Genomic DNA, 27,381 nt, shown 5'->3' on the forward strand with positions numbered 1-27,381 from the left:
GACCATGTGACAGCCGTGGCAAGGGGGGCGTTCCACCAGGTTCGCCTGGTGCGCCAATTGCGCCCCCTACTGGACCGGGATGCCTTGCGCACAGTCACTCATGCGCTGGTGACGTCTCGCTTGGACTACTGTAACGCTCTCTACATGGGGCTTCCCTTGAAATGCACCCGGAGGCTTCAGTTGGTCCAGAATGCAGCCGCGCGGGTAATTATGGGGAGTACTAGGTACTCCCATGTGACACCGCTCCTGCGCGAGCTGCACTGGCTTCCTGTGGTCTATCGGGTGCGTTTCAAGGTTTTGATAACTATCTTTAAAGCGCTCCATGGCTTAGGACCTAGTTACTTGCGGGATCGTATTCTGCCCCATACATCCCTGCGACCAATTCGCTCGCACAGAGAGGGGCTCCTCCAGGTGCCGTCCGCTAGACAATGTCGTGGGGCGGCGCCTAGGAGTAGAGCCTTCTCTGTGGCGGGCCCAGCCCTGTGGAATGACCTCCCCCCGGATATTAGGAATACCTCTGACCTCCGCTCCTTCCGTATTAAGCTTAAGACCCACCTATTCCAAGCAGCTGGCCTGGCTCAACTTTGATCTAACCATATCGCTCCTGACGGGTTTTTAACCGGGTATTTTAATTATATTTAATTTCTAGGGGTTTTATATTTTGTATTTTAATTGTTTTTATCAATCGACCTCCTCCTTGTGTATGTCTCAGTGTATGTTTTTGCTTTATGTTTGTTTTGTTTACATATTTATTTCGTATGTTTTGTTGTACGCCGCCCCGAGTCCTTCGGGAGAGGGTGCGGCTAAGAAATAAATATATTATTATTATTATTATTATAAGAGGGCTCTCTCTCTCCCTCCCTCTCTCTCTCTCTCTCTCTCTCTCTCTCTCTCTCTCTCTCTCTCTCTCACACACACACACACACACACACACACACTGATTTTTTATCATTCACTTTTGTTGTAGGGTTTTTTTAATCACTGGGGTTGTTGTTTTTTTAAGTGTGTAAAGCTTTCCTGTTTTTCATGCCAGAGGTTTTTCTCCTAGTCTTCATTGCAGCCATCCACTTCAATAATTAAGTGTCTGTGATTGGTGCCTAGGTGAAGGCAGCTTTTGTCTGAAAGGCTTTGGTCTAAAAGAAATTAAACGGAGCCTTTAAACATTCCAGCATCCTGCTGCTCCATTTCTGCAGTGCCCCAATAGATATCAGCAGGAAGCTAAATGCGATGCTTCAATGGCAGAAGACTCGAGCCTGAGCCATTTGTATGCATCCAATTAGAACCATTCTCCCAGCTAAACTAATTCTTTTAATAAGGGTTGAGAAGATGCTCTGATAAAAATTAGCTACTGTACCATATTCTCAATTCCAAGTCTCTTCATAATCAAATAAATACACTCTTCAGTTTGTTGGAGAAGCCATATGTCCTCCTTTTGTTCTTTTTCTAATGAACAGGCTATCCTACATTTTCATAAGGCCCGATGTTTTCCACATCACTCATGAATCAATGACCAATATCATCATCATCATCATCTCTCCAAATGCCACTCATGCTTTAGATCATCTCCAAGTATAATTTAAATATATTTTGAGGAGACAGACTATTGAGCTATGCATATCTGAAAATTATTTGGAAGAAATGCTTCAGATTTCAGATTGGCATATTACTTCTCTGTTATTCAGTAAGGAGACACATTTTGTTATGTCTCCATGTATTCTTGTAACATGTCCCATTGCTTTAAGAGTCTCCTTTTTAAAACAATGGAATATTTTTTCAGGCTTGCATAGAAGTTGGAAAAAGGATGTAGCTGATCTAGAAAGAGTGCAGAAAAGAGCAACAAGGATGATTAGGGGACTGGAGGCTAAAACATATGAAGAACATTTGCTAGAATTGAGTAAGTCTAGTTTAATGAAAAGAAGGACTAGGGGAGACATGATAGCAATATTCCAATATCTCAGGGGCTGACACTAAGAGGGAGTCAAACTATTCTCCAAAGTACCTGAGGGTAAAACAAGAAGTAATGGGTGGAAACTAATCAAGGAGAGCAGTAACTTAAAACTGAGGAGAAATTTCCTGACAGAACAATTAATCAGTGGAACAACTTGCCTTCAGAAGTTGTTAATGCTCCAACATTGGAAGTTTTAAAGAAGATGTTGGATAACCATTTGTCTGAAGTAGTGTAGGGTTTCCTGCCTAAGCAGGGAGTTGGACTAGAAGATCTCCAAGGCTCCTTCCAACTCTATTCTATTTTATTCCATTCTAAGTAGTAGCGGGGAGGTGCTGGCTTCATGTTATGCCTGAAATACTTATTTCAAATCATTTTGAAATATGCATTGTTCTATTAGATCTTGTCCATATACTTTTAAAAAAAGAAACAAAATCTATACAATTCAAGCATGTTCCAACTCATAAGAGGAGGAATACTTTCAGATGTTTTAAAGATACAGGCATCAAGGACTAATAAATTACTCTATGCACTCATGGTGTGAAGTAAGAGAGCTTCTTAAAAGTACCTTCAACTCATAGGCTACATAAAAGAAGGACTTTGGATCTTGCTAAAAGTATTGCACTAAATTCTTCTTAAAAATACTTAAAATCACTCAGCAGGAGATAATATAATTTTTATATACAGCCAGATCATACATCTAATAATGTGTTGTAGGTCTCTGTTGTAGTTAGTGAGAATTACTTTCAAATCTCACATTCAGGAGATGTATAATCACAGGTAACCTGAATGAACTAATTGAAAGAGTGAAGTAATATCATAACAGTTAAACAGTTCAGAAACTCCACACAGCTATCCTACAGATTATATTTACACAAAGATATTGAAAGTTATTCCAATCAGAGTGTGGGAAGAAATATCCATCTGGTTCAGTTCCAGGGATGAAAGCACTTCTGAGAAGAAGGCCCTGGAAATAAAATGGAGGATGGAGGCTGATTGGAAAGAAGGTCCATTTATTGAAGAAGCAGAACTGCCGAGCACATGTGATTCTGGGCAGCTTACAAAATGGAGTTGAGGGGCTTTGCACTTGAGCTTCCTTTTCCTGTGCAAGAACATGTATTCTATTGGCTGTTGTCAGATTCCTATGGAGTCATATAAGGGTTAAATAGGGGTCATATCTGCCTCTATAGGCAAAAGAACAAATGTAAATCCTAGATGGTTGACTGTGCCAATCTGGTCAACCTCTGATTTATTGTTTATCTGAGCTCCCAGGTGAGGTTTGGACTGCTCTGGGATGGTGCAATGAAGGGCCTTGTGTTCTGAAAAGGTATTGGGCAGTTCTTAATGGCTTTCATTCTGTTTTGGATCTTGAGGGACTAATCCTACCATTCTACTTTGTTCAGACTTTGCTGCAGGGAGTTTCAAAATATTCTGTCTTGAATGGATTACCAAATCTGCATTTCTAAAAGCTGCCTCCTCAGTTTCTGCTTGGGGCCAAGGAGACTGGGGCTGCTTCCTGCATCTAAAAAAACATGTTTCTCCATTTCTCATTTAGGGAAATATTCTGCCTTTTTAATATTCCTCAAAATATTTCATTCTTCTAGGAGGGGGTAGGTGCTGACTTTCTACAAGAGGATCCACCAGAGCAAAAGTTGAAGGGTTTTCCAGCACTCTCCCTTATAATTCTAATGGAAAGGAGGTAATTACATAAAATCTACAGGTGGCTTATGGCTTTTCCACCTTGTAGCGTTCAACTTTTGCTCTGGAAATGAAGTGAAGCCAATTTAAGAAATCCATTTCCTGATTTCAACCTTTTGTTCTGTTTTGACCTTATTGATGGCCTGGTGTTCCAACTAGACCATATTTAACATGATTGATTTTTATGTACTTTACTCCTAAAAGTAAACACAAGAAGAAACATTTTACAATTTTTCCTGTGTTCTTGACTAGAGTGATTAGTAATCCTGACTGTCAATTTCTCTTGATTAAAAAAAAAACCCTTCACATGTTCCATCAGTGAATTCCTTCTCCTCCCTCACCCCCCCAAAAAAAACCCAACCAGCTTTTCACCATCCCATTGTTGAACTTGTAAATATAATAAATGGCCATGGAGGCCATGACCAATGGCTAGAGGGGAAAAGGCACTCCTGTACAGTCCTTGCTTGCCAGTTGGAGTGGAAGAGATTGCTTACAATGAAATGAAGAGCAGCAGGAGAACTAGGCAGCACTGCTTGAACTGGCACAAATCATAAGTTACTATTTGTGATGCATAGTAAAGGAATATATACCTTTCAAAGCAGCTATGTGTGAGAAGTCTATTGTGCATTTCTGTCCTTGAAAATTCTCAGTGGCCCATTCTCAGGCGTAGTCAATAATTTCATGATTTTGAATAATAATAATAATAATAATAATAATAATAATAATAATAATAATAATAATAATAATAATAATAATAATAATAATAATAAATATTTATTTCTTAGCCGCACCCTCTCCCGAAGGACTTGAAGGCCTTCTTCAGCAATTTATATTGTCCTTTTCTAGATTTTCAGGGATTTTGTTGTAGATAGAGTTGATCTTCTTCTCACTTTATTATTTTTCATAAGCAAAATACTGGGAGGCAACCAAACACTAGAGAAATGGAAATAATGTGGATGACAAGTTCACTATAGTATTTTCGTTCCCCATATCTCTAAAGGTTATCTTCATGCCCTAATTCTTCATTTTGAATCTATTCAAAATTTAACAGCGTAATAAAAATGTCTTTTAATAAAAAAAATCTGGAACCATTGCAAGAAGTTTAACAATCACTTTTTCTAAAAGGACCTCCTTGGTTTTGTTTTGTTTTTAGTTTTTATTCTTTTTTGTATCTTATAAAAGAAAGTAAGAATTCTAAGTAATTGCATAAAGAAACTTTTAAAGTAAGAAATATAGTATAATTTCCCCAGAACCATATTTGCAAAATCACCATTGCACTTAACATTTTTATAACCCTATAATTTCCATTATTATACCATGATTTTGAGTGCTGTTGATCTTTGAGATTTGAGATCTCAAAGTTGCTTGCAAAGATTTGGAGCTGCAAGAAATAGTCACTTTTTAGAGGTGAACACTAATGGAGACTTGCCCCTGTAAATCCAGTTTCTCACATGCAAGTAGTCCTTTTTAGTTACCGAGTTGGGATTAGTCATTAAACAAAGCCGTCACTAAGTAAAACTGCAACTGTGCTTATAATCTTATTTCAGATTTTCCTTGCTTTACAGACTTGTGGAGATCATAAATTCAGGGATTGATTGAAAAATTACTTTAGCAGAATAACAGAGTTGGAAAAGACCTTGGGAGTCTTCTAGTCCAACTCCCAACTCAGGCAAGAAACCTTATACTATTTCAGACAAATGGTTGTTCAATCTCTTCTTTAAAACTTCCACTGTTGGAGCATTCACAATTTGTGGAACCAAGTTTTTCCACTGATTGTTCTAACTGTCAAGAAATTTATCCTTAGTTCTAAGTTGCTTCTCTTCTTGATTAGCTTCCATCCATTACTTCTTTCATCATTGCTTGTTCATCACAGTCTTAACTGTGAATGGTCAGTGTACGAGGTGGTCATTATCATTGCTGCATGAGGCAGATACTAACAGTCACTGTACAGAACAGTATACACGTCTTCCTTCCTTCCTCCCTTCTTCCTTTTCTCTCCCTGGAAGTAGAAATATTCTTATGATTAAGTTTAATAAAAATACACCTTTTCCCTTTCTTAACAGCATGTTCTGGATTAGCTCATGGTATCTACAGCGGCAGCAATTTCATTTACAGCTGAAATCAAAGCCAGTCTATTTAGTCTCTGTTGATTTACAGCTGACCTCAGGTTATTTTATTATTATAATCTGAATGATCCAGGTTTTTTTTTTAAAAAAAAACCTGCTCAGCAGGGCAGGTACTCAAATTCCTTATATTGTTGCTGCTGTGACCATGTACTTAGAAAATGTTTTGTAGAATCAAATATATGAGGAAAGGTATTATAAGAAGACAAGATTGTTTTAGAGCTTATGACAGAGCAGGGAGAACTAACTATTTTCGAGACAAATCTGTTCTCTGATATGTTTAGTGATGGAACAATCTGACCCTTATGTTACAAAGTTGGAAGAACAGAACAACGCAGAACAGAACAGAACAGTTGAAAGAGACCTTTGAGGCCTTCTAGTCTAGTTTCCTGCTCAGGCAGGAAACCCTATTCTATTTTAGACAAATGGCTATCCAATCTCTTCTTTAAAACCTACAGTGTTGGAGCATTCACAACTTCTGGAGGCAAGTTGTTCCACTGGTTAATTGTTCTAACTGTCAGGAAATTTCTCCTTAGTTCTGGATTGCTTCTCTGCTTGATTAGTCTCCATCCATTGCTTCTTGTCTTTAGATGTTTTGGAGAATAGCTCAACTCTCTACTCTCTGTGGCAACCTCTGAGATATTGGAACACTGCTATCATGTCACCCCAAGTCCTTCTTTTCATTAAACTAGACTTTTACCCAATTCTAGCAGCGGTTCTTTGTATGTTTTAGCCTCCAGTCCCCTAACCATATTTGTTGTTCTGCTCTAGCTTTGGTGAGCCAAGCAAATTATTTCTAAATTCCTATCATGCCTTTCTATTAGTATATTCCAGGCAGTTGATAAAATTCCTAGCCAGCAGCCAGGAGTGAAGTAGAATAGAAAGGCTTTCCTTCTATTTTCCACACCAGATTCACCCTTGCTAACACTTTTCAGAACCAGGTTTATGTAGTGATTAAGGCATTAGACTAGAAATCAGAAGACCCTGAATTCTAATCCTGTGTTAGGGATGAAGACTGTTGGATGATCTTGGGCCAGTCACTCTCTCTCAGCCTTGGAAAAGAAGCATTGGCAAACCACGTCTGAAAAATCTTGCCAATAAAACTGCAGAAACCCTCCAGAGTCTTCCCTGAAGCCATCAACAAATTACATGACATCCAGAGTACATTGAGAACTGAAGCCTTTCATTTTGCTACTGAAAAGTGGTGCAAGCAGGATAAAACCTTGGCACTGAAGTCTTATCATTATTCCAGTCAAAAGTGACCAGAATAGTAACAAGAGGTAATAGGTGGGAAATGTCTCTGCTAACAATGCATGTGCTAATAAAGAGAAATCCATTGAATTGGGATGCTAGTTCATATGGTCAAAAATATAAATATCTTTCCCTCTTCCACTGTTGTTCTTCGCCATCTGTTATTTAAAGCATCGTACTGAGGACATATATTTCTGTAAAGTTTTGATCTGAAATGACATGGCTGCATCGCCGCTTGAAACTGATTACTCAGAATGAGTGCAGCTGGTAAATAAAAGAAGTCTTTGTGGTGTTTGGTTAACAGTAAACATGACAAATGGAGGCAGCCCTCTCTTTCTCCATACCTATCCCCAGGGGTAGGTTCCTGCCAGTTCTAACCTCTTCTATAGAAGAGGTTCCACAAATCTACAGTGCCGTTTAGAACCAGTTCCAGCTCCTTCCCCCCGCCCGTCTGCACATCATCAAGATGAAGAGCGAGAGGAGGAATTCTGGGAGTTGAAGTCCACAAGTCTTAAAGCTGTCAAGTTTGAACACCCCTGGGGTTTTTTTTCTAAAGGGTTAGGGGTGCAAGGGTCTTGTAACTTGACAGCTTTAAGACTTGCGTGCTTCAATGCCAGAGTTCCTGATCCAACATGATTAGAGGAGGAATTCTGGAAGTTGAAGTCCACAGGTTTAAAGCTGTCAAGTTTGAACACCCCTGGGGGTATTTTTCTAAATGGTTAGGGGTGCAAGGGTCTTGTAACTTGACAGCTTTAAGACTTGCGTGCTTCAAATACCAGAGTTTCTGTGCCAACATTTTGGTTGCTAAGCAAGAGCGTTGTTAAGTGAGTTTCACCACATTTTACAAGTTGGCCACCCCCACCCAGTCACATGGCTGGCAAGCCACTCTCACTCATCACATGGCTAGCAAGCCACTCCCACCTGGTCACATGGCTGGCAAGCCACTCCCACAAAACAGGCCACACCTACAGAAGAGGTTCTAAAAAAAAATGAAACCTACCACTGCCTATCCCCCACAAAACTACTGGCAATTATATGTTCTCTGTGAACAAATTTGCATTCATATAGATCTCCAAAAAAAAAAACCAGTTAATTATCTCTTGGATTCCTGCTATTGATCCCATATAAGAATACCCAATAATGTCTTTCCTTCCTACAATACAGAAGCATATCAGTTCAGAGGTGGGTTCAGGCGAACCGGTAGTTATTTGGCAGCCTGGGTCACTGAAACCGGCAGGGACCCAGGCCTGCCTGCCCCCGAACCAGTTCTCCTATAGCAGTGCCATCTTGATTTTCGGTTCTAGGCATGCGCAGAACAATTTGAATTGCACAATTTTTTTTTCTTTTTTTAACATTTTGCGAATGCGCATACCCATTTGGGAGCAAATATGCACGCATGCAGAGTGCACGTTTGGCATGCAAGCATGTGCAAAAGTTTTGTGCACACTGAACCGGCAGTAATGCCAGGAGCAACCTACCCCTGTATCAGTTAGATGATATAGATTAAGCTCTTCTTCTAAAACAATTTCTTTCAATAATATTACAGCTTCAGGATTATTGCTTTTAATGTGTACAAAAGGAACATTTGCTCAGTTCTGAATCACTGCATTATTTTCTTTCTTTCTTAAAAAAATATTTGTATAGCTGCTCAATTCTGCCTCAATCTCAGTATCTCTAAAAACTGGTATAAAACCGATATAAATTTGATATATCAAACAATAATAAAACAGTAAAATCAGAAAACAATAAATAAAAGACAATTAAACAAAACTCTGGAATTCCCCATAGCAGGCTCTATCGCCCTCCTTCTATATTATCTAACTAGACAATCCTATCCCAGCCCTCAGTAAAAAGGCAGGACATGGGCTAGAAGGGTGGGGGAGCTGTTAAATGCTGTCATAATGCTAGCAAGACTCAGCATGACTGACACTCATGACTGACAGTCTTGGAAGTTGTCAGGGGAGAAGTATCTAATGACTTGCACTTTGATATACTAAAGGTTCAAGGCTTTGAGATGAAGCTTCCTAGTAATGAGTTGTATTTATTCATTCATTCAATCAATCAATCAATCTGACTCTTTATTCTTTGCTAAGATCGTAATGACAGCATAGATCAAGAAAGATGTACCTCTTTCTACCCAAGTGATTATATATTGAATCCTATGCTGGAAAGATTGTTGTCACCAATTATCTTCAATTCTGTATTATCACAATGCATCATATCAAGACTGTTTGTTTTGAAGCCTGTTATTTTGTAGTCATGCATACCAGATAACTGTAGATACCACTTTTTATCTTAATAATCAGATAAATGAAGATAGATCTATGAAAGATTTATGAAAGTGTATCTGACAAAATGATTAAAAGTTAAATTCATCTTAGGAGTCATTACAAAACAAATGAAATACATTCTTTTCTAACAGGTTGTAGACCAGCTACATGGTCTGCCTGCTTCCCTGAACTGATCTTCCAAAACGGTCCCTGGCTTCTTACAGAGCTTTATGTCATTTCTTCCATTTATTTATGCCTTCGATTTCTATACCTATACCTAAGCAACTTGGGCAATGTACATCATATACACAATTAAAACAACTGAAACAGTATAAAATAAATATACCGTATTTTTCAGAGTATAAGATGCACCTTTTTTCCTCAAAAAAGAGAGTGAAAATCTGGGTGCAACTTATACACTGAATGCAGCACTTTTGCCTCCCAAAACCCCACCCCCTTTGCAAAAATGGCTGTGCATAGCCTTTAGGAGGTTTCCAGAGTGCTCCTGGGGGCTGGGGAGGGCTAAAATGAGCGAATAATGGGCTGTTTTTTGCTTGTTTTTGCCCTCCAGCCCCCAGAAGCACTCTATAAGCCTCCTAAAGGCTATACATGTCCTTTTTTGACACAAACGGGCCATTTTTTGTGAAACACCAAGCATTTTTTGCTTGCTTTTCACACACACACCAGCCCCCAGGAGCACTCTACAAGCCTCCTAAAGGCTATGCATGCCCCCCCCTTTTTTTTTTTACAAAAAACGGGCTGTTTTGGGGAGCCCTGCAGAGTGCAAAAACTTTTTTTTTTAATTTGCCTCTTCAAAATCTTGGTGCATCTTATACTCCAAAAACTACGGTATATGCAACCAAATAAAACTGCCATTACGAATGTTTAGTGTCTGACTGAATGCAATAATTTCGGGTTAACATTATTCAAACTTTCTCCCTATTCTAGGACTATGTGTGAAAGCTAGAGTGAGGTCACAGTCGAAACAACTCCAACTGCACTATTTGTCCCATTGCCTACTTCCCCAAAATCTTTGAATGAAGTATAAGCTTTTCCAAAACAAATTGGAGCAAATACAGCTACTTGTGCTTTGCAATTTACAATTATTCTAGATCTCAATCTTATGGACCTTCTTGAAGCATAGAATGTACAGTTTGGACAGTATCTTGGAAATTGTCTTCTCCAACTCTCTACCTTGTGCAGAAATACATTTCTGCACTAGGCCATCAATACTTCCAATGGGGGATACACTAAAGGAGTTGGTCCTATTGTTGGATAGCTTTTACCACCATTCTACTTGTTTTTCTTTTCATTTGTAAGCAGCCCAGACCAGTCAAGGAGTCTAGCCATCTTGAAATTGCCCTAATTCCCTGTAATGCAAACCCTACTTTCTTTAAATAACAGCTTTAAATAGCTCTGCAGATGTTCTACATGTTAGCCTTCATGCACTTGAAGATCACTATCAGGCCTCACCAGTCTTCTCTAGATTAATCAATAATGCCTCAAATCACTTCTCCTAATTTTTTTTCTTATCTAGGTCACTCAGTTACTCTACTCTGATCAGTTTCTAGTCTGCCAATGTCCTTATTAAATATTGCGCCCAGATCTGGAAGCAATATTTTGGTTGCTGTCTGACCAATCCAAAATAGAGAGGAATAACAACTTGTTTATGATGAACAATTGATCATGCATAGAAACCTCTTTGCATTCATCATAATACGATGGGTTAGGCCTGATGGCAGCATTGTTTAGGCCTGGATTTATTTCTCAGTCTCACCTACAAAATTAAATTCTCAGGATTTGTGCAGGCATTCTGAAACAGAATGGGAGGCAGCTACGGTAAATCTATCAAAAATACTTGAAATATACCTGGTTCTTCTGCATCCTTTAGATTTCCTCTCTGTATTAAGGGATTTTTTTTTCTTTTAAAATCTGTGGTGTTTTTTGTACAGATGACAAGAAAGTGAAGCGTAGAATTAGGACCACATTCACAGCAGAGCAGCTCAAGGAATTGGAGAGAATCTTCCAAGCTACACACTATCCAGATATCAACATCCGCAACCAGCTGGCAGCCAAAATTAATCTTCCAGAAACCAGAATTCAGGTAACTTCTGGTTCCTTCTAGTGTAGAACAAATGCAGCTGGATGCTGATTAGTTATTGATATTGATAAATTAACAAAAAGTGTAAAACTGATAAGTACCAGTCAGATTACAACAAACTTTATAACACAATATATATTTCCCTGTCACTAATCTAGAAAAGAGTTTTTGGTTTATGAAAGATTCTGAAGATACTTGTATGCAGTAATGTCAACAAATTAAACATAAACCAGTTATCATACATCAGAGAACTCTATTTTTGTTGCTATTGAAGCTTGAAAAATAAATTATCTGTAACAAAAATTGATTTCCCAATAAACAATTGCCACTTTTGTGTATTTGTAACTGAATTCATTCCCTTGAAGTGAGGTTTTATTTAGTTGCAAAGCAATGAACCTCATAAAATAACTATGTTTTCTACTTTTAGATGAGTCTGGAAATGTAACCACATAGAATTTCCTCAGAAAATTGTTAACATGCCAAACTAATCCCAATTTTACAGATACTGAAAGCAAAGCAAAGTAAAAAACATATTGCACAGTTATTGATTTGTAAGTTCTTAAATCAGATTTTAAAAATACATCTTTTGGTCTTTGTTAACGGGTCAGATAAGCCAAAGTAGTAGTATAAAATGTAGGAAAGTTGTTGATTGGTAAACACCATTGTTTAATCATATTTAATCTTGTGTACATTTTTAGCTGTTTATATGCACTCATTCTAAGCTTCACCCACAAAATTCCTCAAGAATGAAATAAATTTAACATGTGAATTAATTAATTTGCTCTGAATTAAAAGATATTTTTTAATTTGGTTTGTGTGCTGCCCATCTCATCTAGAGGCAACTGTGAAAAGCTTACAAACATTAAAAAACAGTGAACATTAAAATGGATAATAATAATAATAATAATAATAATAATAATAATAATAATAATAATAATAATAATAATAATAATAATAATAATAATAATAATAATAATAATAATAATAATAATAATAATAATTTACTATTGAAAAATGGTGAGAAGGAAGCATGAGATACAGCATGCGAGAGGAAAGGTCTTATCTTAATCCTATAGCCACCTCCACACGAGTGATGGGTTCCTAATTGGTTTACTATTGGTTTGCTAAGCATACACACCAGCCTGCTGTGAGTGCATGCGAAATTAAGCAAAAATTAGTCAGGAAAAAGGGAAAACAGCTGAGGAGCAGCAATTCAAGCTGTTGTTCCAGATCAGCTGGGCTTCAGAAGCTAGAATAAAGATAAGTATAGCACCAGGACGGGTGGGTGGGCCCTCTTTTAAGTAAAACAGAGAACTGCTTCACTCTCTGTTTGGAGCCAGCACTACCAGTTCGGGGGAACCAGTCCATTCCTGTTGGAGCCCAAGGCCAGGTAGAGCCAGATCTTCAGGCCCTTATGGAAGATCAGGTGAATGGGTGTGTCCTCACCAATGTTCTAAAGGGCAGAAGCCACAGAAGAAAAGGCTCTTCACCTGGACTCTACCAGCCAAAATTCCTTGACCAATGGGCTCTGCATCCTGCCCTTCCTGCTGACACAAGTAAGGCGGGGAAGTCCTATTCCTTGGAATATTTAAATTTCAATCTCAGAATTCCAAATTCCAATTAAAATTTGAAATGGGGATTCAAAGCACCAGGTTTTGATTGGATGTCAGTATGTTTAATATAAAAATTATATAACATACAAATTATTGAAAATATATTATAAGCCAACTGTCAGATACTGTAAAATACCTATTTTTATATTTCTGGTATCTTAGGGCATATCAGAAATTATTGCTTTCTGTAAACATTTCTCCTAACAAATAGAAGCAATAGCAATAGTAGTAGTGATCATTAATATTTTGATTCTTTCATTTACATAGATTTGGTTCCAGAACCAACGAGCAAAGTGGAGGAAACATGAACGATTTAGCAATTTTGCAGGCCTGCAGCCTCAGACAAAAGCTGGCTTTATTTCAGTCCCAAAGCCAAAGGTAAGTGTGGTTTTCTCGATTCAATTGTAATTTACAAAAGCCGTTCTATGAAATGAAACACTCTCCAAATGTACTAATCAATAATACCAAGTAAAGATATACAAAGTGCAAAAATGCAAAAACATAAAATTAGACAGATTTTTTTTAAAAAAATAGAAAACAAAATACAATAAACGGGCAATTTATTTTTTATTTATTGGTTTTATATATTGGCCACTTTGATATCAGAAGTGACTCTGTGTGACTCGGTGACTTACTGTGTAATAAAAATACAAATATAAAAAGAATTATAAATATAAGAACAATAAAAGAATTAAATAAAGACTAAAAGGCAAAAGCTCAAACACAGCAGTGTGGCGCTTTCTTTGTCAATGTACCAACCACTTCCCACCTAAAGCATGTCCATTAAGGCTTCACATCAACCAACAATTATAGATTTTAAGAAATATTCCATTTTAATCAACAAAGCAAAGCTTAACTATGTTGACTCAAACATTTTAGCCACGTCGTTGTTTGATAGACAGCCAGTTTAAAAGATGAAGGCGCATATGTTTCTTCAAATCAGCCATTAACATCCAGGGCAGTAATGGTATCCTCTTTTCTTCACTACTGGTTTGGTAGTGGGAATGTGCATGCTAGCGCACATGCTGTGCTTACATGCAGCACTTTGGGCATGTGCAGAATCTTCTGGGCATGCGCAGAAGGTCCGTGATAATGTCTGGGTGGGTGGGTGGAGCCTGGCGGCACCGCCACTACTGGTTCACCCGAACTGGTGCAAACTGGCAGACAACCACCTCTGATCCCTCTTTTAAAAAAAAAACCTATAATCCCTTTGTGACAATCCAAGTGGTATAAATACAAAGTTATTTATAAATTGGTAGGTTACAGTTAAAAATCCACTGGTGCCTTTGATTGTGATGTTTATTCTCTTATCTAACCCTTCATTGTATTAAGAACATTAAACCAATATTCAGCCACAAGTGGAAATGTTAAAATCATAAATGTTGGGGGGACCATTAAAATATAAAGATAAAGAAATAACCATTCTTAAACAAATTCCAAAAAAAGTAAGAGATAAGAGGAAGAAATATTCCTCTTTATCAAAGAAATTATATAATAAAGGAGTTTGGTTTAGATGGTTATTGCCAGAAGGAATGTTGTTTTTCTGGGAGGGCAGCAGAATTAGAATCAACACAGTTGCGGAGGTGGAGGCCTTCATTAAAAAACACAGTGCTCTCCTAGATGGAACAGGGGACAGTACACAAGACATGAGGGAGGGAGGGGCCGTGGCTCTGCCAGAAGACAGGCAGGAGGAAGCAATATTGAAAAGACTCAGGTCACAAAAATAAGTATATTTGAAACATTATTGCAATTGTTGATATAATGTAATTGTTGGAAGTGACATATGAGATGATTGAATATTTGGTTGATACAATGTAAAACAAAAAGCTGTTAATGTTTATCTTTTACTTTTTGGTTTTTTCTTTTGTAAAAGTTGTGAGATTTGGGGAGATTTCTACCTTTCGCACGATGTAGCTGTCAAAAAATTTTGTATACCTACTTACCCTTTTTTATGTTTGTAAAAAAACTAATACATTTCTTATTTTAAAAAATCATAAATGTTAATATGCTGTCTAATTTATTATTATTCCAATATATGAGTAATTTTGCTTAGAAATATAGATAGCCGCTCCTTTTGAAGGATCCTCACTTTTATGTCTAGGAAGACCTGAATAATATTTCCTATGAATTAGGTCCAAGTTCAGAAGTTTACAAATATTCTGACTGACTTTTCTGAGATTTGAACCACGGTATATTATTTTATAGCCTCTCAAAATGTGTAAATATGTACTGTATTTTTCGGAGTATAAGACACACCGGAGTATAAGACGCATCAAGGTTTTGAAAGGCAAATTTTTTAAAAAAGTTTTTGCATTCTGCAAACCTCCCCAAAAATGCCCTGTTTTTCACAACAACGTGCCCGTTTGTTTTTTTAAAGGGGGGGGGCATGAATAGCCCTTAGGAGGCTTGTAGAATGTTCCTGGGGGGAGGGACCAGCAAAAAATGGCCCGTTTTTTGCAAAAACGAGCCTGATTTTTGTCCAAAAAAAGGGCATTAGGAAGCTTATAGAGTGCTCCTGGGGGCTGGGGGGGCATAATTGCTCATTTATGCCCTCCCTAGTCCCCAGAAGATCCCTGAAAGCCTCCTACAAGCTATGCACAGCCATTTTGGTGAAGGGGTGGGGTTTTGGGAGGCAAAAAAAATGCTGTATTCAGTGTATAAGACCCACCCTGATTTTCAGCCTCTTTTTTGAGGGAAAAGGGTGTGTCTTATACTCCGAAAAATATGGTAACTGGCACTAAGATGTTCCAAAGCACGGGCCTCCAACCTTGACAACTTTAAGACTTGTGGATTTCAACTCCCAGAGCTCTTCAGCCAGCGACTGAGGGATTCTTGCAGTTGACATCCATAAATCTTAAAGTTGCCAAGGTTGGAGACCCCTGCTCTAAAGCATTTTCACCTTTTTAACTAGTTTTAAACCCACCCATCCCACCCAACCCCAAAGTTTTTCTGCCATTTTAAAATAATATTACCCCAGAGTCAATTTTTCATGAAAACCACTATTTAATTTAGGCCTGACTTCAACCCACCCAGATGCTAATGGGCTGGCAGCTTCATCTTTGATGTCTACTAGATTCTGTGTACACACCTTTAACTTTAATTTCAAAACTTAATGATAAATAAATTAACAGAAAGTTGACCTCCTGCAATGTAAATTGTTGTTTTCTGGCACCAATCCTATTTCCAAGAAAGCCCTTGTGTTCCCACATAACCAACAAGTATGCTTAGACAATAGCAGGGACGTGCGGTCAGGGGAGGCAGGGGAGGCAGAGTCGCACCGCTCTCATCATGAAAATTAAAAAAAGGGAAAAAGGAAAAGGGAAAAGGCGCTGAGGAGCCTTCTGCTCACGTGGTCGGGAATTGGAGCGCTCCGTGGTCCCCTTCATGTTGACTCAGGAGTCAGGAAGGAGGGGAATGGGACCACGTGTGCAGGAGGCTCCTCTAGCCTCAGCCTCCCTTCTGTGCACGTCCCATTCCCCACCTTCCTAAGTTAACATGAAGGGGATCGCGGAGCGTGAGCCGCTGTCCCGCGGAGCACGCTCCGTGGTCCCTTTCATGTTGACTTAGGAAGGCGGGGAATGGGACGTGCGCAGGAGGGAGGCTGATGTGGTCCCATTCCCCTCCTTCCTGAGTCAACATGAAGGGGACCGTGGCTCACGCTGATGACGTCACCAGCCTCACCAGCCATAAAGCTCACCGCACGTCACTGGACAATAGACATGAGGATTGCTGTAGTCCAGTGCTATGTTTGAAAATAACTCCAGTTGACCAGACAAAAGATTACAATTCACATTTTACTGTATCATGATTTTGTAACAAGCCATCCTGATTATGACAGACATTTGAGGAAGAATTAATGCAGTAATTTTTAAAGGGTACTAATAGCATATATATTTAAAATTCCTAAACTGTCCAGTGCCCTAAAACATTTATCTATCCTTTAAATCAGATACCTTGAACATCGAAAGCTTTATTTTCTTGTGTCAATATAGCAGTAGTTAAATTTTATGGACACATTCAATTTCCCTCACGTCCTTCCTAAAAAAATTGTTGAGGGGGCAGGTATTAATTTTTCCCTTTTCCAGGGTTTGCCACAGTTGGGAATAGGTGTCCATCATCAAAAACTATGGTTAATGCAAACAAAACAGTGGAATCTGCCAGCAGATAATGATTTGATATTAACACCTTGATACCTAATCTTCCCATAAAATGTTTTACTTTATTTATTTTTGTCTTACTTTATATCAGTTTGCATTGTTTTTTTATCTTGTTTTAAAAACTGTAATAAAATTCTATTTATTATTATTGTACTTATTGATCATATTTTATATAATTTTGCCTTTCTAATTCTGCTTTCATTCATTCTTTTTATCTTGTAATAGGACCTTTCCATGATGCCCAGCAACAGCCTTTCTGGTATCACCCCTCCTTCAGAATACTATTACACACTGATGTAAGAGCATTCCACGTGCACCTTACTATCAAATCTGCTATCTTGGGTCCCATTGCCCATGGATTCTTTGGCATTTTCAAAATCATCTCTGATTATTGACTGTCTTCCTCTTCATACCCTTCACCCTCTGTTCCTGATACCAGCAATGGGGTGTGCTACTATCAGTTCCACCAAATAGAGGATGAATTGAAGCAATGTCAGGTTCTTCTAAACCAGGGGTGTCAAACTGGTGGCCCATGGACCAGATACATCATGTGCAGGCCACTCCCACCCCAGTTTCACAGGAGGAAAAAAGTCATGATACATCATATGATGGCAATGTGACCCAGCAAGTTTGACACCCATGTTCTGAACAGATGCTTTCACTGAACCAGTATTATGTAATAAGTAGTTGTGGGATTCCGAATAATTCCCATGGCTATGAAATTTACAGCTTTATTAGAATCTGGTTACTCTTCCTCTGCTTATCTTCATTGAAATGATTGTAAGGAAGCATCAAGTGGTGCTCTTTAGAAGAAATATAAGTAGAATATTAAAGCAACTGTGGACAAAAAATATCCTTCAAATATAGAGCTAAAAAGTTTCATGTTAGCTTTGAACAATGAGTGGAACTTGGTTTAAATTAGTGGTCCTCAACCTTTTTACACCCCTGGTGTAAATGATAAGGCCAATTTTTCATCCAAGTTCAACAAGTCACAGTTAATTATACTCTGCTTGAAACAATATACATTCTCCGATAACAAATAACTGTTGTATTGCATCCTTATGGAAGAGCTGAGACCTTAAGTGACCAACAATTGCAAAGTAGGAGTGATCAGTTTTTAATTGGCCAATAGCATAATCTACTCTTCTCTGCAGGGAAAATTGTTGCATTTTAATTGATCAGATTGGCCTCCCCAAATTGTATTAAGCCATTAATTCTGCATCTTTTGACATTAGCTGTATTTTTGACGAGGTATACATAAATTAAGACTAGGGTTAGAAACACCAAATATAGCTTTTAATTATTTTGTTTACCTTTCAAGAATGGGATTGGGGTGTTTGCTTTATTATTTTCCAAGTCTGAAATAATGAATTATAGATTAATGTATTAGATGGCATGTGTGGGAGACAGACAGAATGAGAAACAGTGAATTATATTGGATGAAATATTGGTTTGGTCTCTTAAGGGATTTCTTTAAATGATTAAAACATTTATGAGGGAAAACACTTTAGTTTTGTTTTAATGATGAAGAAAAGAACCCAGGAGCCACAAGTAGTGGGGGTAGAAGCCATAATGAAGATAAAGTACTGGAAAAACTATTTGAATTTATCTAGAACTCAGCATGTATAAGTCAAACACGTCTGTGCACTTTTATAGAATTTAGGAAGCTGCCTTATATTAAATCAGACCAATGGTCTTTTACAGTCAGCACGGCACATAGAGGGAATGAAGAACATATGGGCTTTTAAATGAGTTGAAAGAATCCAGTTTTACCTCTAGATGATTTGCACAACATACGTATGCATATTATTTATTCATTCATTTGAGTTGTGTGGCCACTCACCTTCTGCCTCTGCCAAATAGGGTCACAACTGGCACACCAGCTGAAATTACATAAATTCTCCATTAACCATGGTCTGCATTACAAGCAATTGTTATGAATCTAGGAGTATCCTGAGTGATAGATCTTCATATGGCATGCTACTCCATTCAGAACTATTATTGGAATGCATATGCACTAGATGGTTTCTGGATATACACCTGCACCCAACAGCTTTATGTTAGCTGGGGAGAAAGAAAAGAACTCTATGGTGCCCATCATTACATTAGAATAGGATAGAGCAGAGCAGAACAGAACAGAACAGAATAGAATCGAATAATAGAGCTGGAAGGGACCTTGGAGGTCTTCTAGTCCAACTCCCTGCTCAGGCAGGAAATGGTTGTCCAATCTCCTCTTAAAAACTTCCAATACTGAAGCATTCACAACTTCTGGAGGCAAGTTGTTCCACTGATTAATTGTTCTAACAGTCAGGAAATTTCTTCTTAGTTCTAGGTTGCTTCTCTCCTTGGTTAGTTTCCTGTTCTGACCCCCCCTTCCTCCTTTGCCCACATAGAACGCACTCCGGAACAGTACAAGGGAACAAGGTTTATTGCACAAATAAACAGAAGGTTCCGTGGCAGTAAACCACCAAGACAAAACTCACAAAAACAAAACACGAAAGCAGCTATCCAGCTTGCTAGAATTCCAGACTAGAACTTCTGGCATAAGTCATCTGTTGACTGCTGCAAAGGGCGTATGCATAGTCAATCCTTTTTATAACCTGGAGAGGAGCCTCCTGATCAGCAGCTGAGAGCTCTTATCGCCAATAATTACGCCCACACTCCTTGCGTCTATGGGCGTGGCAGTAATGAGCATCCAGGAACTCCCTGCTCAGTTCTGACTCACTGTCTCGTGACTCCTCCCCGCTGCTCCAAGCCATGGCATTGGGAGCCCCCCTCCTCTGGCTCTCACCGCTGCTCCATGCCTCAGGCGCCTCCTGGTGGCCGACCAGACTCTCCGATCCCTGCTCAGCATTGGAACCCTGTCCAGGGTCCCCCACCTCCTCTGGAGCTGACTCATAGGGACCCTCACTCTCGGAGTCTGGTGGCAGCGGCAACGGCGCCTGCTGGGCCACAACAGTTTCCATACCTTGCTTCTTGTCCTGCCCTCAGGTGCTTTGAAGAACAGCTTGCTCCATCTTTTTTGGAGTGATCTACACTCCAAATTCCCCCATTCCCTACTACAAACATCTGAAACTACATAGACAGAAGTAGATCTAATGTAAAACAGGACTTCCAGGACCTCCAAATCCTCCCTTCACTGTAGCCTAAGGGTACAGGGTAAAATTGTTATATCAATGCTACTGAGAAAATTAACAGGGCAAAAAGGTGCACACTCCTTATATGCAATTCTTGCTGCATCAGACAATGGTGAAACCATCTTATTTTTATCCCATTCCCACACTTAAAACTTGAATAAAAATGATAGTATAATTCACTTCTTCTATGGCAGTTGCAACTGAAGACCCACCACTCTTTCTATAGCATACATTTTTGGGAATTACTGGGACAGACCCAAGGAAAGTATCTTCAAGAAGAAGTATATCACTGTTTCTTTCAATGCAGACAATACCCTCTGCTCTTCCAAAGAGATATTGATGAGCTCTCTGATACAGTCAATCTCTCAATCTCTCAAAAGAGCCAGGAAAGGCAAAGCTCCAACTGAGAAATGGCAAGCTTCCTAGTCCACAATTCTTCATATCATGAATATCACCCTAGGAAGCCATCAGATTTTCTGTGAGGTTCATTATATTCCCTCACCCTCTGTCTTCACACTGAGGTTGGTGCAAACTTGTGGTGGGTAGATTTAGCTTATTAAAAAAAGACTTTAAAACTCAAGACACCAAAAGCATTGGACTAAACTGTTCAAGCAGAACTTTTTAAGAAATATCTCACCCTTTGCAATTAATTGGGGTTTTACCAGTAGTTGGATTGCTGGGATAATATGCTTGTATCTCCCATGTCAGGAAGCTTGTCAGCCTTCTGACAGATAAAAGAGCACTGGAAATGAAAACAGATTGGAGGCTGCATGGAATTACATCAAATGCCCTGAAGAAATTTCTCCCCCTTTTCTTTCAAAATGGATAACTTTTTGTAGTTCTTTTTAAAGCAGTGAAATACTAAGGAAAAGAATTTACACTAATTAGTGATTATATAGTGAAAAAAAAATAAACATTCCAAAGCAAATTCAACAGAAATATCCATATAATAAATACTTTATAAATATCTGTGTGGAATTCATTCATTCATTCATTCATTAGGCTTATCATTAAAACCATATCACAATGTATCTTCTAATCCTTAGAACACATAACAAATATGTGCACCAACTTTGAAAGTAAGAGATGAAGAACCGAGTTTAGAATAAGTAAAAGTTACCAAAATTTCAAAAGTGTAACATACAGTATTTGCTCTCCAAATGGTTCAAAGGGGAAAGAAACCATGATAAGTTTCGTTCAGGAAAAATATAGACACTAAAATGAAAATCTAGTGATATAACTGAACATCTGGCAAACTAAAGCCACCATTCTCATAAGATAACCGTGTTGCCAAAAATATTCTAAGGCTTTAGGGTGCCATTAAAAAAAATCTCATTAACTTATCTATCTGTGTGAAATATCTAATACGGATTAATTTGGAAGCCCCCTAAAGATATACATTAATCTTAATGTAATATTCATTTTAATAACATTAATCTTACCCTTGAGACTTAATAGGAATTTTAAATATTAAGATATCTGTTGAAATTGCATCTGTACATTGGACAATGTTAATTCAATAAATTATGATAAACTTTAAGAAAGCTCAAGTATTGAATAGAATCTATATAAATCCTAATGACTCACAAGAAGCTATAGATTGTAATGATATGGGAAAAAGAACCTGGAAAATTGGGGCCAAAGACACTGCCTAGAAAACAGTCAGATAAAAGATGGATAGTGGGTAGGAGAAGAGGCTCAGAAGTTCCCTCTTTTCTCAGACTGGTGTATGGACTGGGAGGAAATAATACTTTCAGATTTGCAAGATTAAAGTAGCTTTATAATAATGTAGAATTAGCTCATCTGGTCATGTCTCCTGTCTGGAAACCTAGTAAGGCTAACAAAGATATAGTAGTACCCAAAGACAACAAATTAAATTATTTCAATTAATAACCTTAAATAAAATATGTCACAGTCTTTAAGAAAATAGGAACTCAATCCATAAAAACAAGAAATGGTGAGAAATAAGATACCTGTACTGTCCCGGTCCACAAAAATCAGACACATGATTAAGCCTTATATTTTTTTAAACAGAATTCTAATAGCAAAAATGTTTGACCAAGCAATCAACAGCCCTCACACCCAAAATACTCAGCCCTCAAAAAGTCAACCAGATTAGATTTCATCTAGTTAAATCATAAAGTACTAGAACAGGGGTGTCAAACTCGCACCATCATGGCATCATCACGTGACATATTGTGACTTTTTTCACCTACGCTAAACTGGACATGGGCGTGGTCAGCATGTGAGGCATCCGGTTGGTGGGTTGCAAGTTTGACTGTACTAGAAGGTCAAATAAATGTGGTATGTATGTCCAGGTTCACTGCTTGAGAATATAGGCTATGTAGTTGACAAATACTATGATGAAGTAAGTGGAGAGTTGTTGATCTGTGGGTGCAGCTGATCTTATATAAGGATGACCTGATCCTGATTGGTCCCTTTGGCAGGGGAGGGTTCCTTCTAGCTAATAGTCTTCCTGAGTGCCTTTGTTCAGCCCACCTTTCTTCACACCAGATACTTGCATGGGGGGAGGGGGGAACATGTTAGCACTGTCTCTTCATCTTCTGAGACCAGAAAACACTGCCTCTCCTGGTTACTAGCAATGCTCTTTCCCCTGCTTGTGAATCTTCCAAATGAATCCCCTCAGGCTGATAATCTCACTGTAGCCTCTCTTCACCTCTGAGGCTGTGCTGGGTTATTGTCAGGACCTACCTTGACTGTCTTTAATATAAGAGGGAGGAAAAGAGAAACCCCCAACAGCCTTTTAAGATTCAGTTGTTATAATCTATGTCAACAAAGTAGAGTTGATATATTTCTTGTGTCTGTTCTTGGCTTAGTCTACCTCAAGGAGCTGCTATGTAAGAACAACTTACATTCAAGCATGGGCCTTTAATATTTGTGGATTTTTAATTGTTCAAGGATCAAACCAAAAAATAAACAGATATCATTCTCATACACCATGATGTAATTTAATGGGTTGACAGTTCCATTGACGAGTTCTCTGGACACTGGACAAAAATACAAATTTGCATTCCTGTGAGCAAAAGATTTTTAAAAACCCATATATTGTTGAAATGCATTTCATGCATCCAATTTGGGTCATAATGATGATCTTTTGAGGATCCCAAAAAATTATAATAGATTATTTCACTTTATCTCCAATTACTGAGATCAAAGTAGCACTGCTGCTGTTAACCAGATCCTACCTCTTTTTCTCTCTCTTATTTTGAGTCTACCTCTTACTGACTCAGCTGCAAAACATCTCAAGCAAGAACTCTTTCATCCTGGATTTAAGAATATCATTATGAAGGAAAACGAAAATCTTTTTTTGTAGAAACTTGAGTTTTATTCAGGTCCTTGCCACACAGTGGTTTCCAAAAATTTCCAAGAACTTATACTAATGCCCTCATGAACCTCTTCCAAGATGAAGAGACAGAAAAGGTGAGTTTTTAAAAGATTTGGTGTTACGATTTACTTTCTCATTTTCTGAAAAGATGGTTATTTGAGAAGTAAAAGCAGTGTACAAGTTCTTTCCATTGATGTGATTAAATATGAGCTTGGTGTTGAATTTTCAGACAATTTTAGATGAAATACTTTAGAAGAAGACTCAAAAAGGATTTTTTTATCAGCCCCATTAAGATTTTGCACCTCCGAAAAGTTACAAAGAATTTATTACTCTTATTCTTGCTTTCATAAAAATGACCTCTTTGGACTCAAGGACAGCCATGAAACACTGGTTGCAAAAACCTTAGGAATTGCATTTTCAGTGGTTTGTACTTCAAACTTTCTAGCTACCCGACTATCTGCTAAAATAATCAGTTGATTGAATAGGGCCCATCAGTTTAAAATGGAACCATCTTCATTTTAAGCAGCCTTATTCACATATTTTTTTCCAGTGTGTCGGCTATGGTATTAAGGTCATTCATTTATTCTTTCCACATTCTTTCAACCCTCTAAGCCTAAAGCAACCATCTTTAAAGGTTATCAAAACCTTCAGTTGAAATGGCTAGCTATTTAATGGCTTTTAGTACAATAAGAAATAGCAATATTTAACAAGTCTAAAACTGGGAATGTCTTTTTGTCCAGAAAACAAATTCTATCTTTTGATTTTCCTTCTATTTTATTTATGTTAATTTCAGAAAATATTTCATTTGGGACTCTTGGCTTTGCTGGTCACTGATGAGCCTTTCAGGACTAGAAGTAGATCTGTCATCATGTTTCTACCATTCATCTTTTATTTGCCATTTATGATAACAAAGAGCTTATTTCTCATTTTTACTCCTTTTAAGTGGGTAATATATTGGGCTTCATGTACATACATTTTAAATTTACATATAAAAACAATTATTTATGTAATCTTGATTCTATCCTCCTGTTGATGCAGCCAGTTACAAATCCATCTGGTGGTGATGCTGTCTATCCACATTTTTCTTTTTTACCAAAAAGTAGGCACTGGTCTACTTTGTCAAATGCCTAACTGAAGTCCAAGTTTAGAAAGCATCAAGTTGCAGGAAGCTTATATAGAGACAGCTGACATTTTATTCACTGCATAGCACTGTGGGATTAGTATTTCACAGGGAGGAAGTAGAAAGCTTGTACTCTTTTCCCAATTGACCATGGCAAGAGAAATTATATATGTAATGTTGCAGCTGCCTCACCAAGTTGTAGGAATAGAGCTGGAGTAATTTTGTACATATAGCAACAGGCAGTGACAGCACATTCATGGATAATTATTTATAACTATCTGGATAGACACTCATAGGAGGCCCTTAGGAGAAATGCTGAAGGGACATGATGGCAAATTCTGAATGTTTCTCTAGAATTCCCCAAAGTTTCCTTCTGTTGGGGCACTGAGATGCCTGTATAAATCCTGCAATATGGACACTAAATTAGTTTGCAGTAGTAGATAGAGACATGAAGCATGCAATTCCATATAGCTTCTGTATAAGGAATGAGGAAGGATTGCCTTATTTCAAGCAGCTATTTAATTTTGGCCAAATTCAAGTATCATTCTAGAAACAGAGACTCGGTATGCCATTTCTTTCAAACTAACAGGAAAGAGGCATATGGGAAGAGTTTTTTGAGAGAATGACAGCATGATGACCTCCTCAGCTTCCATACTGAAGGATGGATATACATTTAAATCAGGCCTCATAATGTGAACAAACATAATTGGGCAGCTTCACATAATATTAATATGAAGCTACCTAACAAACATTATATCAAAAGATTATCTAATTCTCTCCTGAAAAGTAATTGTAATTAATTCTGGCTACAGGACCACCCATTCCAAATCATTAAGAAATATTGTATTTTAAATACTTGGCCATAGGAGAAGATATGCCATGTACAGATGCTGATCACATCTTGGAAAAAGAAATTTCTCTGGGACTCAGAAAAAAATAAAACAAAATGGAAAATTTAATTTATGACACTTTTATTGCATTTACAAATAACATGAATATGGGTCTTGATAGAAGCAGAATAGGAATATATTTATAAATGTACCAAAAAGCAATAGAAAGTATCTATGTTATCTAAATAAGCAGTCACCAACATTTATTGTAATAAGCAAATGTGAATTTTTTTAAAAAAAAAGAGGAAGGAAGGAAAGTGGGGGATGGAGGGAATGAACAAAAGAAAGAGAGAGAGAAGGAAGGAAGGAAGGAAGGAAGGAAGGAAGGAAGGAAGGAAGAAAAAAATCCTCCAATTTACTTAAAATGTATTCAGATGTTAATCTCCAGGAAAGGCAATTAGAAAACAGATGTCAGACATTTTATAGCCAGCTTCAACAGCTGAGAAGATTGAGTCCACATGGCATTATATTGGTCAGTTGCCTCATTCTAGTGCTGGAATAATTTCTCTGTTGTTTAGCTAGATAATTGCTCTCTATGGTCCTGAACAGAATTTTTGTTGTTGTTGTTATCATTGACTACTTTTCTACAACTTACAACCCTTTTCCTTCATTACTTTGTTTATCACTTGCTATGAAGCATCACCTCACTTGTTATTTAATGCAGATAATGCAATTTGCAAATCTTTAACATACAAGGGATGATTTTAAAACTTATGGAAGATAAGGCTATTTTTGGCTAGTAGATCTCACAAAAATAGTTCCAGAAAATCCAGGAGGGAGGATAATATGTTGTTCAAGTATCACTTGTCAGCTTTCCAAAAGTATCCACTTGGCGATTGGTCTAATCTATTATTGTTCTTCTTAAATTTGCATAAAGAAAATAGATCAGAACAACTTAATTAAAAATAGGCACAAGGCAGATCAAAACAACAAATGGTAGTTCAACACTAATTGAATTTTTTCATCAATTTAGAATGCTGCTTTTCTCCCATCTTCCTTAGGCTGATGGCTCCAGGGGGAGCATTTCCCTGATCAAAATTCACATTTAGTTGAATTGGTTTAGGATTACATGCTTTTTTAAAGTAGTCAAGCAATTGAGTAAGGCAAGGTACATAAAGATTACAGAGGACTGTCTTCTACACCAAGAATTATTAAAAAGCTGTTTTTAATGGATTGTCCAATCTAAATCTAGTTTAAAACTGAAAAAGGCAAAAGTAAGGTTTTGAGATTATAGTATTTCCCACTATCATAAGAAATCAAAGGTTCGTTCTTGTATAGTGTATAGTGATTATTTCTAAAGTTGCAGTTACAAATAAATTTCCAATTCCTTTTTTAATACATATTTTCTTTTTCTCCTAGCCTAGTGCTATGTTAACACCTAAGCAACCATCATAAATAGAAAACTTCAGACTTGTTCTTACAAACCAGGCAAAACATTATTTAGAAGATTTCCTCATAATACATATTTCCAGGACGCATGGCTTAGAAATTAAAGGTTCAGGAGTCTTCTTATGAAACAATTATACTCAAACTATACATACTAGATAATAAGCCTTTTTAGTAGTCTATTAAATCCTAAACAGCTAGAGGAACATTTAAAAGATTTATAGGATCAGAAAATGGAGGATGGTGTTGTATACTACTGAACAAAGGAAGAAAGATGTATGTGAAATACCAGCAGGCCTCAATTCTGGATGACGAATGAGCTAATGTATATTTCTCTGTAGCTT

At 37.7% G+C, this 27,381-nt stretch overlaps 1 protein-coding gene across 2 annotated transcripts in view; it reads left to right on the plus strand.

Annotated features, from left to right (window-relative positions):
- ISX (intestine specific homeobox) overlaps window positions 1-18,608 on the plus strand; it is a 32,701-nt gene extending 14,093 nt beyond the window's left edge. For both annotated transcript variants that reach the window (XM_081958712.1, XM_081958713.1), the window contains exons 3-5: window positions 11,240-11,391; window positions 13,269-13,379; window positions 17,384-18,608. In XM_081958712.1, coding sequence (XP_081814838.1) covers window positions 11,240-11,391; window positions 13,269-13,379; window positions 17,384-17,458 — 338 coding nt within the window. In that variant the 3' untranslated portion in view covers window positions 17,459-18,608. The remainder of the gene's footprint in view (window positions 1-11,239; window positions 11,392-13,268; window positions 13,380-17,383) is intronic.
- The last annotated feature ends 8,773 nt before the right edge of the window (window positions 18,609-27,381 follow it).

This window comes from Natrix helvetica, assembly GCF_964273705.1.
Source record: "Natrix helvetica genome assembly, chromosome: 6".
NCBI lineage: Eukaryota > Metazoa > Chordata > Lepidosauria > Squamata > Natricidae > Natrix > Natrix helvetica.